A 19,499-nucleotide genomic window follows, 5' to 3' on the forward strand; every position below is an offset into this window, starting at 1 on the left:
AAAAAAAAACAAACCTACTAGGCATGAAGTAAGAAAGTGTACACTATAGGTTTAAACCAGGTTTCCATGATGTGCTCTTAATGTTATATTCTTTTTAATTGTTTCATATGAGGCTTTTTGGGAAATTTATTTTTAGCAAAAATTTCCAAAAACAGTAATATCGTTGATTTGTCGGGCCTTATCGGGCTAAAAGCTTTTGTTATCAACTTTTGTTTAAAGTCAAAGTTTAAGATCCTGTTCAACGTATATTTATAAGGAGCGTCGAGTCGGTGATCAAGTTATTAAAAGGCTGTATTCAGATCTTTAATTTGTTAAAAAATATTATTTTGCAAAAATGTATCACAGGCTTTTTGTTTATTTTTTCTTCATCAATAAAAACGAATTAAAAATATAAGAAAATGATGGCGCAAAAGTGTGCTCGAGAGTCAAATGCATTCGTCAGAGCTGAATACTGAGATTTACCGAATTATACATACATGCATATGTCCTCAAATTTCAGAGTCCTCGGAAGATCATTTGATTTACTATGAAACTGGACAATAATACTTTCTACTCAGTTTCGACGAAAACAAATGTGTGCTTAGCACGCTTTACCGCATTCTTTTACTTGGACTCTGAAGTTGGAAAAGCATTTAAATTTTTGCAACTGAAATTTCTGCAAAACTTCGAAATTATTCGCAAACAAAATCCAGCCTAAAAAATACGAAGGGCATATCCGGACTGACCGATCTACGTAAATATGTCCTAGAAATGAAAAAGCCTTTTTGTGGGTCTACGATATGAAATATCTGCTCTGGTTGAAATTTTATATGAAACGTTGTAGGTGCTGCACAAAATACACATTTAAAGAAGGTAAAGAAACAACTTGTCGACAAGGCCATATCTTTCAGTCCTTTAAAAAAGCAGAATGCTTTGTCTCGTATAAGTTTCCACAACTTTTGCAATAACCCACTGCATGCTTCTTTCTCGATATGCGATAGTTAGCGCTGAATTGCAACCCCTCATACTTTGTTACAGCAAATACCCACACTTTATAACTTTTAAGCTCAAGGATATAAATATGTACATACATATATGACATTAAGCAATACAAGTTTACTAGCATACAAAAAAAGCACGTAGTACACCCCAGAGTATTTTCACAAAGCGATTTCGCAAACTTTTTATGTTTGCCGAAAATTGAAAATAAATACATAGTTCTACTGGAATAATCAAAATACTTTCATAACAAAAATATCGTGATTTTTGGAGAGCTTTAGTTTACTGACATTGGTGTAGTACGTTTGGGTGCTGGTAATTGAGATCTGGTGGGCAAGCACTATGTAGAACGGAGTACGTGAGGTCAATGAACTTTAGAACAAACAAAGATCCGACAGTAAGTGCAGGAGATATTATACACTAGATTCAGGGAACTTTTTTCTTTCTGGTACGGTCTAATGTATGCACATAGTATATACATTCAAATATCGATGATTATTACATTTATCCATATGCATGCCTTGGAAAATTGTGTTTCTATGTGATACTACGCTAGAGCTAAGCATAAATATTGATTGCGGAAAAATTTATTGTTGTAGCTTTCAATAAATTTCAAGATTGAACTAAAAACTTTCTTGCTTGTTGCGTGGTTAAATAATCCTCTCTTAATTTATAAATGTTGACATTTTCGTATATATTGCTTTCATAAGGACCTATATACACATACAAAGAAATTATTTTGTAGAATACAAAACAAACCTAGTGTGCGCATATATGTATCAGGTTTGATACGTGTTGGCTATAAGAACAATGCCTCATACTCAGATTTACTAGATCAATACGTGTGGTTTTCGATCCGTGAACGGAAGTTACGATTCGAGCCCAGTTCGTGTAGTGAATGAAACTGAGCAGTTGCAGTATGCCGTTTTGTATTTTGGTAGTTTGTCGAGGGAAAGTGAACCAACTCTGTTTGGTGAAGACAGAGCAGGTGTAGAGTAAATTCTTTATACTATCTTCATCCTCAAAGCAAGGCATACTCAGTGGGTCGTCTATGATATCTATGGTGACCATATGATGTCGCTATGAATTGTGCTCCATAATATGTTCATTCATAGCTCGTCTAGGGAGATACTTATATCGATACTACCTTGTTGGGATTTTCCAGGAAAAACATGGTTCTAACGCAGCTTTCAGTTTTGCACCAATGACTTTTGTGAGTCCTATTCATGAGATACGTGATGTATGTATCTGACGATTCCCGCTTTGCTTGGCCCTATATTTGTTGCCGGTCCAATTGGACGCTCCCGAGGGGCCCAGTTCGCAAATTCTTGAGCCAATTTGGTGCGTTAAGCACCATCCAGCTGCCACTCATTTTTAGTTTCATCTTCAGACTTGGAGCCGTTGGTTTTGTAAGTTTTTACTGAGTTCCTCAAGAGAGTCTATGTATCTCTTCATTGCTCATTGTAGGAAAGCTAGCAACGCATTTTCTTCCAAAGGGACTGTAGTTTTTTAATTTGTCGTTTGTGGTCAAAACTCTGATTTACATATGAACGTCCATCCGACACATCTTCTTTATGGCTTCCTCTCCGGATGATAGTGAAGAAGTTTGGCAGATTAAATATTTGAAAACAATTTCCGAAAGAACCGGCGTGAAAAAGTTACAATTCATCGAAAACTCAATTGGGTCTGATTTTCTCTCTAGTCCATATACTGTTTAAGTTCGAATCAAATTCAGCTCAAGAGATCTTAAAAATATATCGAATTTGATACAAAATTCATACTGGGAAATAAGTATTGAAAATCGATATTTCGTGATTTAAAATATCGACGCATTCATTCATTATTTTCTGAAAAAATATGGCTATTTTGATATATCGATATTTTTTACCCAAGTCTATTTAATTTTCATTGATAATTTTCTGAAAGCATGTTACTTTTAGGAGCCCCACCTGTGCTAAAACTTATTTCCTGTTTGACAAATGCATTTTACTCTGCTATAAATTAGCTTAAAGATTAATTATCTACTATTAAACAACATGGCTTATTTACAACAACACTCGTAGAATTATATTCATATTAGTATTGTCATTGCAGTTTATTTACAACTAAAACTGGGTTTAATACTGAAGGGATAAATAACTAAAGAATTTTATCAGAAAATGAATCACGTACACGGAAATAAAAAATGCAAAAAAAAACAATATTTAATTACATGAAATAAATTAACTCTTTTTTGTGTCCTCTTTATGTATACATCTATAGCAATTTATGTGACGGCACTTTTCCGCTAATAAACGACAAAGGGTCGCACTGTCATTCAGCTTCGATGCCAAATAGAAAAAGGAAAAGTGAAAAACTGTATGAAAATTGAACATAAATAACTATAAATTGGAATTATTCGGTATTAACCAGTTTAATGGCAGACAAACTGGAAGCAACTAGCATGAAAATGTTTGAAAATTCTTGAAAATGCTTACGTAGTAGATAAATATGTTTGTATATACATGTAAATACTATCATAAATATATTTATATTATTACATATGTATGTAACTATTTGTGTATGTATGTGTGTATGATTGTTTGCTTTGATTTTTCGCATGCAAATTTATCTGATGACTATCTTGGCGTGAACAAAAGCGTCAAATTGCTCGATATCCGGTCATTACATTGTAAATAAATACGGCACGAGCCTATTGTGTCTGTTTTCATTCATGTTTTATTTTTGTTGGTGTTTTTTACTAATTAATGGCAATTAAAAGCTGATGGAATTGAAATTTTGTTTTCTTTTGAAACACGATTTCAGTGTAAAACAGAATTTGCAACAAAGGTTTTTAAGAAAGAATAACAAAAAAAAAGTTTTTTAATTGTTTTTGGAAGCGAGATTTTTGTGTGTCTTTTTTTTGCTATAATTTTTGATGAACTAAATATTTCCAGTTTACAGTGAATTTGTTTGCTCATCTTTAAATTGGCTTAAAAACAAAATATTCTTATTTTTATTTAAATTTTTGTATTCACCTATCGCCACCCAACCAAACGACGTTTTGTTGACATCTTAATTGTTGAAAAATTTCTACTCCTCCAATTGCAGTCAACTTGATAATTTAATTGTGTGCGAGTTCGCAAAGCGTATAGTCGTGTTACATTTCACTTTTCTTCAGCTTATGTACATACGCAGCTACGTAGTTTATTTCTAAACTTTATCCTTAACTGCATCTACATACATACATATACATATATATGCATACCTAGTGACATTTATAAATGGTATTAAAAAAAAATAGTTGCAAAACTTTGACAGGGATAATCGTTCGTGCCGCTGGTTGTTGGTTGTGGATGGTTTTTGTGTGTCTTTGCTTTGAGCAATAAATGAAATAAAAGTTTCTAGAGGCAGATATGCTTGGCATAAATACTATGTATGTGTGTATATAGGGAAAGCTCAACAACGTTTGCAGCAAAAAGTTTAATGTGAACATTTTTGGGTAAGCCTGTGTGCTAATAAGTGGATTTAAGTTTTAGAAAGTGTGTCTTGTGCGAATTTTAAGCGAGCAAGGATCAAATAAATAGCTTCACTGACTTTGGTGGCATTCAGTTGTATTGAGGATATTGTGAAAGTAGGTGAGAGAAAAAATTAAAATAAATAAATTTTTCCTCGTTTCCTTAAAAAATTTAATTAAGTATTCTTACNTTCACTGACTTTGGTGGCATTCAGTTGTATTGAGGATATTGTGAAAGTAGCTGAGAGAAAAAATTAAAATAAATAAATTTTTCCTCGTTTCCTTAAAAAATTTAATTAAGTATTCTTACTTTTTTTTTATGAGTTTTCTTTGATGTTTAAATTTTAAATTTGCTCAGATTTGTTGAAAATTCAATACAACAATTGATTCTTCTTCATTCTGTTTGAAGTGCTTTTCATCAGCCACTTTGCAGCCAACTTAAAATTCAACCAACGTCCAAATCACCTTTAAATTAAAACTTTTCCGTACTCCTTTTTCGTCTTATATCCACTTATGATCATGTTACGACCTGTCACACCTGAAACAATCGATAAGTGTCTGTGACAAGTATCATTGTCGGCGAATTGAAAGTACGAGAACTTCTATTATTCGTGTAAATAAAATTTCAAACAAACACTTACTGATGTGTGGAAGGACAGCCTTGCAGAAAATTTTCTATGGCTACCTTTTTTANTTGTCGGCGAATTGAAAGTACGAGAACTTCTATTATTCGTGTAAATAAAATTTCAAACAAAAACTTACTGATGTGTGGAAGGACAGCCTTGCAGAAAATTTTCTATGGCTACCTTTTTTGTGTCAGAAATATTGCTGAGGGTCGCCCGCTATTAGAGCAGGTTAGAGTCCTTCTGAACGGCAAGGGCCACCGCTAACCATTCGGTCCGGGCGGCTACTCTTGGGGAAATCAGGCTTATTTTTTAATTCTTTCACAGTTTTTTTTTTCATAAAGCTTAACAGCTTTCAACTTGTGTTTTTGGTTTATTCATTAGGACAATGTGCAGGAAGTGTGTAAAAGTGCTAATAGAATAAAATAACTAATTTATTCTTATTTTGGTTTCCGTCTAATTTTCATTTCAATAAAGTTGTTGATAACGTCATCGTGGTATATTAGATATTAGCCTCAAAATGTAATTTTTGATGGCCAGTAAAGCCAAAAAGTTCAGCCTGTATTCCTTCGTGGACGTCCGAAGTCGGTTTATTATCAGCTTCATAGAAATGTACTTTCTTAATGCAACTTCTACATTCGGAAAGCGACGGGGGTTTATATTTATGGAAAGAAAAAAACTTTACTCTAGGTAACACCTCAATGTAATCACAATAACCGCCGTTTGCCTCATTACTCCTAGGGGGCCCGGACCACGGAAAGAGTCTAGGGGCCCATTGATCCTAAATCCGGCGCTGGGAAGTCGTGCAGACTACAGTGTCTATTCACGGCAGGTACGGATACGTAGCGGGAATTAGTAGCATACTAGACAAAGATACTGATGAGTTAACAACAGTGGCCATAACCGTCTCACTTTCAACGATTTAAATATTTTGACAACTGCTATTAAATGAGACTTTTGTGGCCAAAGATTGGAACGTAAGACGATCAATGGAACTTCTCATGCTGGGGGCCTCTTATGTACAATGAAGAAACCAGTACTTTGGTGGAGAAAAGTGGTTTATCACTTTTTAACAGTGATACAGCACAGTTTAACAAACGGCGATAGCTCAGATTTGCGTGTTATGACAACAGGTTCAGAAAAATAAATGTGTCAATTAAGAAAATATCACATACATATTTCTTACTAAAGAGAATACATACATATTATTATCATTACAATTTTAAATGAAACCATATTGTAAATGCCTATTTAGTTATAAAACTAGAGATCCCAAGGTACTATTAGGTTCCCATTGCTGTCTGGAGGAGACCTGTATACCTAAACTAATGGAAAGCAGACCTTCAAATTGGAAAGAAATGGGGGCTGACATTTTGGTGCTGACCTTCAAAAAATCCATATCAAAGGTGACTCATTTATCAAGCAGAGCCTCGTGCATTAAAAATTTATAGCAGATAATGACATAGAAGAGGCACATCTTCGAAATACAACTGCATTAAGTCGGAGAGCCACGCCGCTTGACTAGCATTGAAGTTCGCATAATTTAATCAGTACTCTAAATTTGGAGCCAAGTATACAAACTACTCGGCTAGATAGGATGCATTGGGGAGATGATGGCAATAAACAGGCAGTCCGCCTCGCGAAACATGGAGCCAAGACAGTATTCCATGGTCTTAAGACCTGTTGAGTATCCAGGGCAGGAGAAAGCTAGGCCACTAAAGAGACTTTAAAATAACTCCTTAATTTAGGCAGAGGGAACATCGGAGTATTCAATAGGCCATTACTCAATTCGCTATTACTCCAGTAAAGGTTGCACGAATTGTGAAATCAAAATGGCAAAGTTGCTAATTGCTTATCACCAGGATGACAATCCACTTAAATCAACTAACCAACCCTAGTAAAATAAACCTTTCCATCTCGAAGGTCTGTCGTTTCTGTGAGCTGGAAGAAAAAACCCCGGAATATATTTCGTGTGAATTTTTTTGTCGCTAGATAAAGGGCCGATTACGTGTGCATGTGGCGTCATACTTTTTCTATTCGAGATTTGACTATGCTAGTGGTCGCGGTGTTTATGCTCCATTATAACAATCAAAGCAATTTTGGCTTAAGTAGTGTGAATTAAATTCTCCCCTAAAACTTCGACTTTACTTGCTTACAATCAATTATATTTAATTATAAGAATTGATCGCTGGACTTACACAACTTTGGTATATAATATACATCGCTAACCTTTTATTTCTCTCCCTTTTTCTATTCACAGACATGTTACTATTCTCTCTGACGGATCAAAAATTATGCTGTCCTAAACGCCAGGTATGAATTAAATTATATACGCATATGGAGAACGATTGGAAGTATGTAATAAATAGAGCTCGGATTTTAACGATAAAATATAAGCCTAAAAATATGTAGCATTATAGTTATAAGCAAAATATTATACAGGGTAATTCAATAAGACACAGATTTTTTTCAATAAAAAAACACAATAAATTTTTTAATTTCGTCATGTTTTTCAGTCTGAGGCATTTATGTATACATATATGAAACACAACGTCCGTTAAATGCCTACAACGACTCCTCTGGCAACACATTGGGCCTTATGCATAAAAACTAAGCATTTGCTTTTTCTTAAAATGTCAGACCCTTTACTTAAATTTGTTTGAATAAATCGAGTAAAAGGCCTTAAACTTTAGGAAAAACAAATTGCTTATGGTGATTTCTTTTCTTCCAAAAAATGTTGCCCTTTCCCGGTGCAAAATGCAATTACAGCATGCAATTAATAATATTGTCGTTTTAAGCAATGATCTGATTTGCAGGGCAACCACCACCCCTGACGAAGTGTCAAAGGGCAAGGAATATGCATTTTTTGCCTTAAAAGCGTGTAACATTTTAAGAAAAGAACACAACATTTTCTCACCGTGTGCCTTTTTTTTAGAACCGAATAAAAATGAAATCACCATTAGTTTTTATTCATAAGGCCCATTATGATTAGTTCAGGCTGTATATAATTTATAACGCCTATGATTTTGTACTTCAGCTCTGGGAACGCCTCGGACTTATTGGTATAGACCCTTCTTTTCACGTAGCCCCAGAGAGAGAGAAGTTCAGGGGTGTCAAATCGGGAGATCTCTGCGGCCATTTGACCTCCTTTTTTTGTGTGAGATAATGCTTTTTGGGGACTTTGCTCGCAATGAGTCCCTTTGTTTTATGCGCCGTCTTGAATGTGGAACCCTCCTGTTGAAATCACAAATTGTCTAAGTAGTTGTCATCTAATTCAGGCCACGATAACGTCCGTTCACCGTTCACCGTTCATCGTAACAGCGGTACCGGCATCATTTCCGACCAAGTACGGTTCGATGACTCCAACAGCTCAAAAACCACACCAAACAGCGACTCGTTGTGGGTACATGGTTTTTTTTCTTGAATGACATGTGACAACAGATTGAGGTCGTCGCTGCCTGGTCACCACTTTTTGGCGCGCCAGCAATATTTCCGGTCGAGCGACCTGACGAACACGCGCAGTTTCTTCGACCTAGTTTCTTCGAATCTCTGCACTGATTGTTAACTCGGTTGAGCGGTTATAATGGTCGAAAAAATCACGCAATTCTTGAGGTGCACTTCTTGCTTTTTCATTATATGTTTGAATCACTTTTACGCGTTGTTCAACTGAGTATTGCTCCATGACTAAGTTTGCGCAAAGCCGGTAGTACCAATTGCCTGAAAGAAATATTTAAAAATTCACATTAACTTATCCCAAATAATTGCTGTCAAAGATCTGCATCCTCATTGAATCACTTTAAAATAGGTAGCATACTTTTAGGAAGAGTAAAAAATGTTTAGCTTTTGCGCTTCAGTATTCAAATTTGATATTGTGCATTTTCTATAACTCTGCTTTAATTACAACAAGTTTTTATAATCGAACAAAAATTTGGACTGGTACGGTCGAGACAAACGGTAAACTGGTTGAATTCGAAAAAATGTATGCATCCTGAAATAAGAGTATACTATTATTGCCAATTTATAATAATTTTAAAAAATTTATTATTTTCCTAATTTTCTCCTGCCTCTAGATAACAAACTCAAGCATTGCAAAAACAGCTGCAACAACAAAACCAACAACTAGCTCACTCTTCGTAAGCTTATAACAAGAAGTTTTCGTTTTCGTGCAATTTTAAGAAAATCAGCAGCAACAGCAACAACAACAGCAGCAGTAGTCGCAGCGACAACAACAAAAAATCGCTAAACTTTCTTAAAATCATCGAAAAACATAAAAAAATATAACAAGGAGACTAGCAGCCATAAGAACAACTGCTAAAAGCCATAAAAACAAATTAAAAAGGCGCCATTTCTCAGCTACAAAAATCGTTTAAAGCACCAACACGCTTCTAAGAAAATAACGAATCCAAAAATTATAAAGAATTTAAATTTATAAATAAGCTTTTTCACACACACACCGGAAGATTATTATTAAATTGTAGTTGCTTTAAGTTTTTTTTTCATTTTCGCAGTCATCACTCCAGAGCTTAGTTCGTGCGGCATTGCTCGATTTTAGGCGTAGTTAGTTTAGCTGAAACTAAACTAGCTGCCAAGTGAAGAAGTACTGTAACCAAGAGAAAAGAAAAAAAAAAATAGTTGAACTTTCAGCTTGAAAGCTATCGCGAACGCCGCTTTGAATTTCTTCTAAATTTCATATTTTCGTAATGAAAATGGCAAACATGAAATTTAAGCGCAAATATGGCGGTTTAAATATTTGAAAAATACTAATTGTATATTTTTCGAATATTTTATTTCGTAGCATTTTATAAGTTTATAAATAATACTAATACAAATTCAGTCCCTTGTCTAACTAACTTGTCTGTGTCTGTCTGTTTGTATCCTCCCTCCGTGTAAATCGCGCCTCCCTAAAATTAGTAATATAACATACAACATACATACTCATGCTATACACACGTACTTATACATTCGAAATAAATATTTAATTACCGTTAAGTGTTACAGCATTACTAAGTGATTTTCATAAATTTATACATAAAAAGAATTTGTAATTCAACAGCAAGAAATTTAATTTTTTGCAGCATTTAATTCTAGCAGACACTTAAAGGCATTAGCAATTTTTTTTTAGAAATTTTGTATATTTCCAATTTTTTCCCACACTAGTAGAAGCATACTCTTGCGTAGGTTTCTTTAAAATTGTAAGCATAAACAAGTAGTTTCTTTTCCAAATTTGGTTTTTTTTTATTAATTTTAATATTGATGATTAAAAAATATTTAAATTAATCACTCAACAAAAAACTATAACTCAAAAGTAAATCAATTGCATAAAACGTACTTAAAAAAACTTGCAACATGGATGCATTATCGCCCGATTTGCTATGGATGGTCATACTCGGCTTTCTGATTGCATTCGTATTGGCTTTTGGTATTGGCGCAAATGATGTGGCAAACTCTTTTGGCACGAGTGTTGGTTCGGGTGTGTTGACCATACGGCAGGCCTGTGTTTTGGCGACAATATGTGAAATTTCGGGTGCAGTTTTGATTGGTGAGTTCGCTTTATTAATGACAAATTACTGGTAAGGACTTTTAAAATAGTTTACGCCCAGAAGTATGCTATATTTCCAACTAAAAAAAAAAATGGTTGATTAACTTTTCCGAATCATCTGAAGTAAAAAGCATACTTTTAGGCAAACTGACATTTTTTAACCAATCTCACCTTGACTTTTATCTCCTAATTGAAATAAGCTTTACTCTAATCAATTTCATTAATGTCACTCGCTTCTCTTCACTTTTATAGGCTACAAAGTCTCGGACACCATGCGCAAAGGCATTCTAGAGGTTGGCCTTTACGAAGGCTCCGAGGATGAACTTATGTTGGGCTGTGTCGCTGCTCTGGCTAGTAGCGCCATCTGGTTGTTGGTTGCCACATTCCTCAAGTTACCCATTTCGGGTACACACAGCATCGTTGGTTCGACCATTGGTTTTTCGTTGGTTGCGCGTGGTACACAAGGTCTGAAATGGTCTACATTGGGCACGATTGTGGGTTCGTGGTTTATCTCGCCAGTTATGAGCGGTTTGGTGAGCATCTTGCTTTTCTTGGCTATTCGAAAATTTATTTTGCGCGCGAGCGATCCGCTGAAAGCGGGATTTCGGTCACTACCAATTTTCTACGGTGTAACATTCTTCATTAACGTCATTAGTGTGGTGTTGGATGGACCGAAGTGTGAGTAAAAGGAAATTTTTTGTCAAATATAATCAGCCTCATCATGAGTTTGATTTTCCCCGAACCGGTTCACTTTTCACTTCTGGTTTCCATGTATTTACTATGGGCGGATGACAAATTTTCGGGTGAATTTTTTTTCGGATGCAACTCAGGGTAAGGCAGAATATATTTTATAATTCCGATAGAAAACCCCCAATTTTGTTTGGTGAGACACCCTAATGTGCATATGTATTTTGAAAAATTCATGTTCAGCCTTATCATGAGTTTCATTTTCCCCGAACCGGTTAAATTTTCACTTATGGTTTCCATGTATTTCTATAGGCGGAATAAAAATTTTCGGATGAAATTCAGGATAATGCAGATGGTGAAGTTTTTCCCATTCCGAATCTTTTTTTAAAAAATAAAAAAAATAAATAAAATTTATATATTTATTTTTTGGGTTTTACTTTTTTCTGCTTAAATTAGGCTGCGTTTGTGTTTTTTAATTGCATAAGTTAGTGTAACTTTTTGCTTTTTCTGAAATTTTTTATTTTTATTTTCATATTATTAAAATTTTTTTACTGCTTCATTTTGCGAAATGTTTATCTTTTCCGAATATACTTTTTTCCAATGTTTTTATTTATTTTTTATTTTATCGTAGTATTTGTTTATGATGATGGCTTTGGCGACCTTTTCACTTCGTAATTAGTTAGTTATGCGGGTTTGTGGTAAATTTTTTTTGGAATTTTAATTAAAGCACAGGTTTTTAATTTTCTCCAATATATTTCGGTTACAACGAAACGTCTTCAGGACAACTATTGACAACAAAAGCAATTACCTGTGTTTTAATTAAAAATTTAAAAAAAAAAAAATTTATCTCGAGCCGGCATAACTAACAAATTTAATACTTTATTGTTTCGTGTTTTTACTTCAATATTTTATTTATATTTTGGGTTCCATTTTTTAGTTTGCTTAAATTCGGTACATTCCGCTTTTTCTGAATTTTTGTTAAATTTTATTGCATAATTTTTTTATATTAAAATTAATTAATTTTAGTTTAATTTTGCGGAATTTTTACCGTTTCCGAATTATTCTTTTTTTTTAAATTTGCTTCGAATATATATTTTTCTTAGTTTGGCTTTAGTATTTTACAATTTTTTAATATAAAATTTTTTCTTTTTATTATTTTACCGAAACGTTTTTATGCATTTTCATTTAAAGCATGAAATTGTGAAATCTTTGCCTTTTCCGAATCTTTTTTTATATTTGCTTCGAATACTTATTTTTAATTTTTTCTATTAGTGTTTTACTATTGTTATACACATTTTTGTATTCTTACTTCATTTTTTTATCTATATTTTGGTTTTTATTTTTTAGCTTGCTTAAATTTGGTACATTCCGCTTTTTTTTTTAATTTTCAGAAATTTTTGTAACTTTGCTTTTTCTGATGTTTTTTTATTTTAGACTTAATTTTGCGAAATTGTTGCCGTTTCCGAATTCTCGTCTTAATTTTCTTCGAATACTTTCTTTCCCAAGTTTTGCTTTTACAATTTTTTACTATATAAGTTTTTATTTCTTATACAATTTTTTCTAATCTAATTTCATTTTATTTAAAATTTTTTTTATTTAAGGCATAATTTTGCGAAATGTGTGCCTTTTCCGAATGTTTTCCAGTTTTTTTCGAATGTTTTTTTAAATTTTTTGTTAGTCCTTTATTATTTATTTACACATTTTTGTATTTGTGCTTAATTTTTTATTTATATTTTGGGTTTTCTTAGTTTGCTTAATTCGGTACTTTCCGCTAATTTTCAGAAGTTTATGCAACTTTTTTGCCTTTTCTGAAATTTGTTTTAATGTTATTTAATATTTTTTTATTTTTACTTTATTTTATATTTAATTTTGCGATATTCTTTGCCGTTTCCGAATTCTTTTTTTAATTTGCTTCAAACATTTTTTTTTCAAGTTTTGCTATTAGTATTTTAAAATTTTTTATTATATAATTTTTTAATTTTTTTTCTGTTTTTTCTTCTATTTTCATTTTATTTATATTTTTTATTTAAGGCGCAATTTTGCGAAATATTTGTCTTTTCCGGTTATATTTTTTAACTTTTTTCGAATACGTTTTTTAATTTTTTTCTGTTAGTGTTTTACTAGTTTTTACTTTTTATTTATGCACATATTTTTGTTTTTTACTTAAAGTTTGAATTTATATTTCAGGTTCTATTGTTTAGTTTGCTTAAATTCTGTACTTTCCGCTTTTTTTAATTTTCGGACATTTAAATAAGCAACTTTTTCAGATTTTTTGTTTGTATTATATATTTTTTTACTTTAGGCTTGCTTTTGCAAAAATTTCGCCTCTTTTTTAATTTCTTTCGAATTTTTTTCTAGTTTTTGATCTTAAAAATCCACTATTTTTTATTATATATATTTTTTTTTCTTTTGGTACATTTTGTTTTGTTTTCTAGTTTGCTTGAATTTGGTACTTCCCGTTTGTTGTTTTTTACTTTTCCGAAATTTTTAAAAGGTTAGGAAAGATAAATGATAAAGCATATAAGGTCATATTTATTTTATGAAATTTGTATATTTCAATTATATTTTATAGTTGTTTATTTTTAAGGCTTAATTTTTTACCTTTACATTGATTTAAAGATAAACATATATTTTTACCTAACTTCATTTGTCCAAATTTATTTATTTAAAATTTTCGCCACTCAAAAAAGTAAATAAAATAACAATAATGGCTTTTGTATATATGTATGCAATTACACTGTTTTAAATTTAATATATTCTCCGTCTTTTTGCAGTGCTTTATATGGATAACATACCCACCTGGATTGCTATTTGTTCGAGCATTGCACTCGGCTTAATAGTTGCACTTCTCACCCAACTTATTGTTGTACCAATACAAAAACGTAAAATCGCAAAACAGTTACGTGCTCAAAGTCCCGTTAAATTCAATTTCGAGGACTCAGTTGGTGAGTAAAATACACAGTTTTCTGTTTTAAAAAAAAAAAAAAATACTTACCTCTCTGTTGTCCTTCTTACTCATTTTCTAACTACAGAATCCTCACCGTCCGGTAGCCCTAAGAAAAACCGCCGCCCATTATCACTCGTTAGCGATGGAAAACAATTGCCTGCAATTGCCGAAATCACCGAACTCGTCTCATTGACCGACAATTCACCGAAGACCTTCAAATTGGCACCATATGGACTAAATAAAAATGGGCATGTTACCACCCCAAATAACGGTTATACTGGCGATGGTTATAAGATTAATCCGGAAATTATAAAGAAAGCTGAGGATTTGCTGGGCAAAGCCAGTTTGGATAATACGGATTTGACTATAACGAGCTTAAATTTCATTGATGAGCAATATCAGAATGGTAATGGTATAGGTGCATTTCAGTACGGCAATAAAAACAACAATACGACTGCATTGTTATCGAATGGTCGTGACAAAGGTAGTCAGCTGCAGGATTACTTTGAGAAGGGCGTAAAGTCGCCATTATTGGATGCGAAGAGGTGAGAAAAATGTTGTCACACCTAGACTTTAAATATAACGCCCTTTTCGTGATAATAGTTTTTAAAACCATTTCTAAAATGTTTTTGCTAATGAATTAATTTTCTTTGCCTTTCAGCATTGAGCATTCCCACGAGCTTCCACAACAATTCCAACAGCTCGATAGCACGCAGTCGCCAAAGAGTGCTGCAAATAATAATATTACACTAATTGCCATGGACACAACAACAAATACCACCAAGCCCGCAATCATTCCCGAGCCTACACCCTCTTCCAACGCAATACCCGCTGCCGGAGACGCAAACAAATCAATTACTGACGTTGTAGTCACAAAAGCCACAACAACAACTGCGGAGTCAACGGCAGCATCCACAACTGCCAAGAAGGATTTGAAAGTGGTTGAGAGTGGCAGCAGCTTGGAAATGATGATTTCCTCTATATTGTCGCCGAATTCGAGTAAGGTTCCGTTGATTGAGAGCAAGGAGCTAATACACGATTTTAAGCAGTCAGATGGTGCACCAACGCACAATGACGAGGAATCGGAGGAGGTGTCGATGCTGTTTTCATTTTTACAAATTCTAACAGCAACATTTGGCAGCTTCGCGCATGGCGGTAATGATGTAAGGTAGGTGGCAGAAGGACGAAAGGGAAGAAAATCAATTGGCATTGGAAAAATTGTTACTATCTCAACCAATAGAATGTCAAAGAAATTTATCTGAAATTTGTACTTCCTATCAGAAAGTTACTATTTCATCAGAAAATATCCTCTTTACAAAATTTTTTCTCTTCTAGCAACGCTATTGGACCTCTCATTGCTTTGTATATGATTTACAGAGAAGGTTCTGTGATGCAGAAGGCCGAAAGTCCTATTTATATTTTGATCTACGGAGGTATTGGCATCTCAGTGGGTCTATGGCTGTGGGGACGACGGGTCATCGAGACAATCGGCAATGATTTGACAAAGATCACCTCATCAACGTAAGTTTGTTTTAACATTTTATTCAATGACAAAGAAACCTAGTTCGGATAGTCGTTCAATCGTTATTGTCACGCTCAACTAACGGTAGGCCCAGGGAACGTGCTGTTTCGACGGAGTCAGACCAAAGGAAAAGGAGTGTTAGCTGAGTTGGGTTGACAGGACATTTGAATAAATAGTTGATGTCGTCGGGGGAGCCTTCACATGTCGGAAATACGTTGGGGTCTAGTCTGGACAAGTAGCAGTCTAGCCTGCTACAATATCCAGACCGCAATTTGGACAGTGTCACGCGGGCCTATCTCGGCAATTGAAGCTCATTTTCGTTCATAGGTAGTGGAGTAGATGGCATTCACCGGACGTCAGATTGTGTAAGGTGGTGATAGTTTCCCTGTGTATGCCGTGGATTGTCAGTATGTTTTTGGACCTCGTCCTTATGTTCGTAGAGATAGATGCATTCTGACGTGCCTAGGTGGAGGCTCCGTCTCAAGCAAGTGAATGCTCGGGTGCTCATGTCTGTGCTTATATTTCGTCAGACACAGACTTTGACCTTCAGAAACTTAATTAAATTCAGTCCGCTTATGCTTCCGAAATGTCCTTATGCTCTTAAACAGTGTTGGGAGAGTATTACTTCGCTTGCTGGCTCAAAAGTCATTTCGTTTCTAGGAATGCCATGGACTCCGGCCCTCATATCAGCACAAAACTATGCCTCCATGTTGAAGCCATAGCATTCTATCTACATTGCTTTAGAAGGCAGGAAGTATTAGTCCACAGAGCCAAGAGTCTGTAACACAGTTATGTGACTAAAAGTATTCTGCAAGCCTCGTATATAGTAAAACTTCAAGTTTAGGTATTTATTTTTGAAGCTCATGATTTTCCTCGCTCGTTCTGTGCCTAAAAAGAGGTTTTTCATTAGCCTGAAAAACTATTAATCTAACTGAAAGTTTCATAGATATAACGTCTTTGGAACAACGAATGGGGGCGGCCATTGGTCAATTGTCCAGCGACCCGCTAGCATTTCGACGAGAAGCCGATCGTTTGGTTTTAAGAGCTTAAGCAAACTCCGTATTCTGCATTCATAGAGCAGTGGCCAACGCCTTACCCCAGATGAGACGCAAGCAGCTGTCAACAATGCTAAAACATCCAAGGCGTTAGGCCCAGATAGAATATCCGTACAGGTGCTGTAAAAGCTAGGACCTGCGGGAGTCGAGTACATTACAGCCGCTTTCAACTTGTCACTGTCTTCCCCCTTCATCCCCGAGATGTGTAAAATGGATAGGATCATTGCCCTTCTTAACCGAGGGAAGAAGGCGGAAGCAGGAGAATCGCACAGACCTTCTTATCTACAGTCGCAAAAACCATGGAAGCACTACTCTCCCAGGTCTGACGAAACATCTCACGCTAGCCGAACACCAACAGGGATTCTCGAAAATGCAGAGCCCTACGACAACATTGAAAGCCATCACCATACAGATTAGCGAGGCTCTGAACCAACGTCGATCTTGTGATAGTACAGTTCTAGTCGTCTTCTACAGTATTTAACACGGTGAGCCACGCGACTCTCTGCCAAGACGCCCTGAACTCGTCGCTTCCAGCTTGGACGAAGGGGTGGGTAAGCATTAAACAGCGGGTCCACCAAGGTGGCGTACTCTCCCCGACACTGTTTAATCTCACAGCATGGCAAAGAGAGAGCCAGATCTGCCGAGGGAGACCAGAGCGAGACAACTCCGGTCTGGCTGGTGGCACTTACTCAAAAGCTGTCTCTCTCGGCCAAACTCAGAAACGGCCCTGCATGCGGGCAAGGTCCACACAACACCCAACATCTCTTCGCATGCACCTCCAACCCTATGACTTTGACACAAGAAGCACTGTGGATTGCGTTCATCGACGCCGCCCGCTTCCTCGGCAGAGTCCGAGAATAATGACAGTGCCTCATGAAGAATTTCCAGGGGGGTTGAGCACTGCTGCTACAACAAAAACAACAACATGCACCAAGGTTTTCTTTTCGGGCCATAAGTCTGGTAACACTCAAATGAAAAAGGAGTATTTCTGACTCTATTGTTGATTAACCTATATAATTTAAATTTGGACTCCATATTCTCTACAGGGAGTCTTCTCTAAGTATAGAATATAAGCTCGGGTTGCTCGTTAGTCATTGTGGAGCTTCTAAAGATTTTTAAAATTACAATAACTTATTTCTTACTTTCTCTTTCAGCGGCTTCACCATCGAAGTTGGCGCCGCCATCACAGTACTTCTGGCCAGTAAAATTGGGTTACCCATTTCGACGACACATTGCAAAGTGGGATCGGTGGTGTTTGTGGGACACGTAAGTGGCAAAGGGCATAAGCCAGCTGCTAATGATGCGACTGCAAAGTCAGGGCTCTCCAAAGAAGCTTCAATGGAAGGTGGTGTCGTAACATCATCAACTGCTACAACACCAACAACAAATGTGAATGAAATTTGCAGTAAAATGGGGGCGACGGTGTCATCCTCGACCAGCGCGAATGCTATAGCCAATGGCAGCGGTGGAGTGGAAGTGATCGCCGGTGGTGATGGAGGTGTTACTGGGGTAGTTGGCAATGCTGCGAACGCTGCTGTTGGTGCTGTCGATTGGCATTTGTTTCGAAATATTGCCTATGCTTGGATTGTCACCGTGCCGGTAACGGCGCTGCTCTCAGCTGGTATTATGTTTTTGATGTGCAGCCTAGTTTTGGCCAAATAGAAGCGGAGCGTAGCAGTTGGTGGAAAAATGAAGCGATTTATTGCAAAGTAAAAAAATTACAAAAAAAAAGTGAATTAAAGGAAGAGAAGCGAAAGCAGTTACAATTATTAAGTATTCAACAAACTTACTAACGTAAGCGTATTTACATACATATGTACACTTTAAACGATATTGTACTTATTATGGTAAAGTAATTTATTGTTATGATTAAAGAAAAAGAAACGATTACAAAAAAATCAAAAATTATGTGAAAATTTATTCAAAAATTGGCAGCGAATGTTGGAAAGATTTTGTAAACAAGTTTGAGTAAAGGAATATAGATACGTTTTGAATGTTTGTATTTTTGCATAATGCGTATTGAGTTGTAAGCGCCAGAGTCGGACTGCCAGCCAGTGTTAATACATTAATTCCATACAAAAAAAAAAAAAAAACTTAAAATATTAGTAATAACAAGAAGAAAATGTGAACACTGAAACATTGATATTAAATTCAATTCGACATTTAATTAAACTAAAAAGTAACGAATGGAAAAGAAGGCTAAAAGACAACAAATTATGGCATGACATCAATATTTTATGCGTTGAATGTTTTGAGCTGATTGCCATTTGAACGTGCGGGTTTGATAAAAAAAATGTTTTTAAGTGTGTTATCAGAATTAAAAAATATTGATAATAATAATAAAAAAAACATCTAACAATAATTTTCATAATAAAACAATAAGAATGGGCCGTTTTTTAATGCGCGAGTCAGAAAAAATATCAACAAAAATGATATTGGAAAAACTAGAAAATGTTAAACTAAAAAGCAATAGTTTTTTATTTATTTTTATTTTTTTTTTATTTTAGAACGGCAATATATCCGATTACACGTAAAAGTAGTATCAGAAAATAAAGTAAACACAATTTATTTAAACAAACGTTCAAAATAGGGCCGTTTTTTTCTAAAACGACGGGTTGAAAAATCAAATAACATTTTGGCTAAAGTTTTTTG

The 19,499-nt window shown here is 35.0% G+C and overlaps 1 protein-coding gene across 1 annotated transcript; it reads left to right on the forward strand.

Annotated features, from left to right (window-relative positions):
* Window positions 1-7,343: 7,343 nt before the first annotated feature.
* On the forward strand, window positions 7,344-19,176 carry NaPi-III (Na[+]-dependent inorganic phosphate cotransporter type III). The gene is made up of 8 exons (XM_017631670.1): window positions 7,344-7,410; window positions 9,168-10,636; window positions 10,889-11,314; window positions 14,098-14,268; window positions 14,356-14,815; window positions 14,932-15,438; window positions 15,606-15,791; window positions 18,002-19,176. The coding sequence occupies exons 2-8, from the start codon at window positions 10,444-10,446 to the stop codon at window positions 18,507-18,509; spliced, it is 2,451 nt and encodes an 816-aa protein (XP_017487159.1). The 5' UTR covers window positions 7,344-7,410; window positions 9,168-10,443; the 3' UTR covers window positions 18,510-19,176.
* Window positions 19,177-19,499: the final 323 nt, after the last annotated feature.

The sequence above is a fragment of the Rhagoletis zephyria genome, unplaced genomic scaffold, assembly GCF_001687245.7.
Source record: "Rhagoletis zephyria isolate East Lansing unplaced genomic scaffold, Rhagoletis_zephyria_1.1 Rzeph_scaffold_09055, whole genome shotgun sequence".
Taxonomy (NCBI): domain Eukaryota; kingdom Metazoa; phylum Arthropoda; class Insecta; order Diptera; family Tephritidae; genus Rhagoletis; species Rhagoletis zephyria.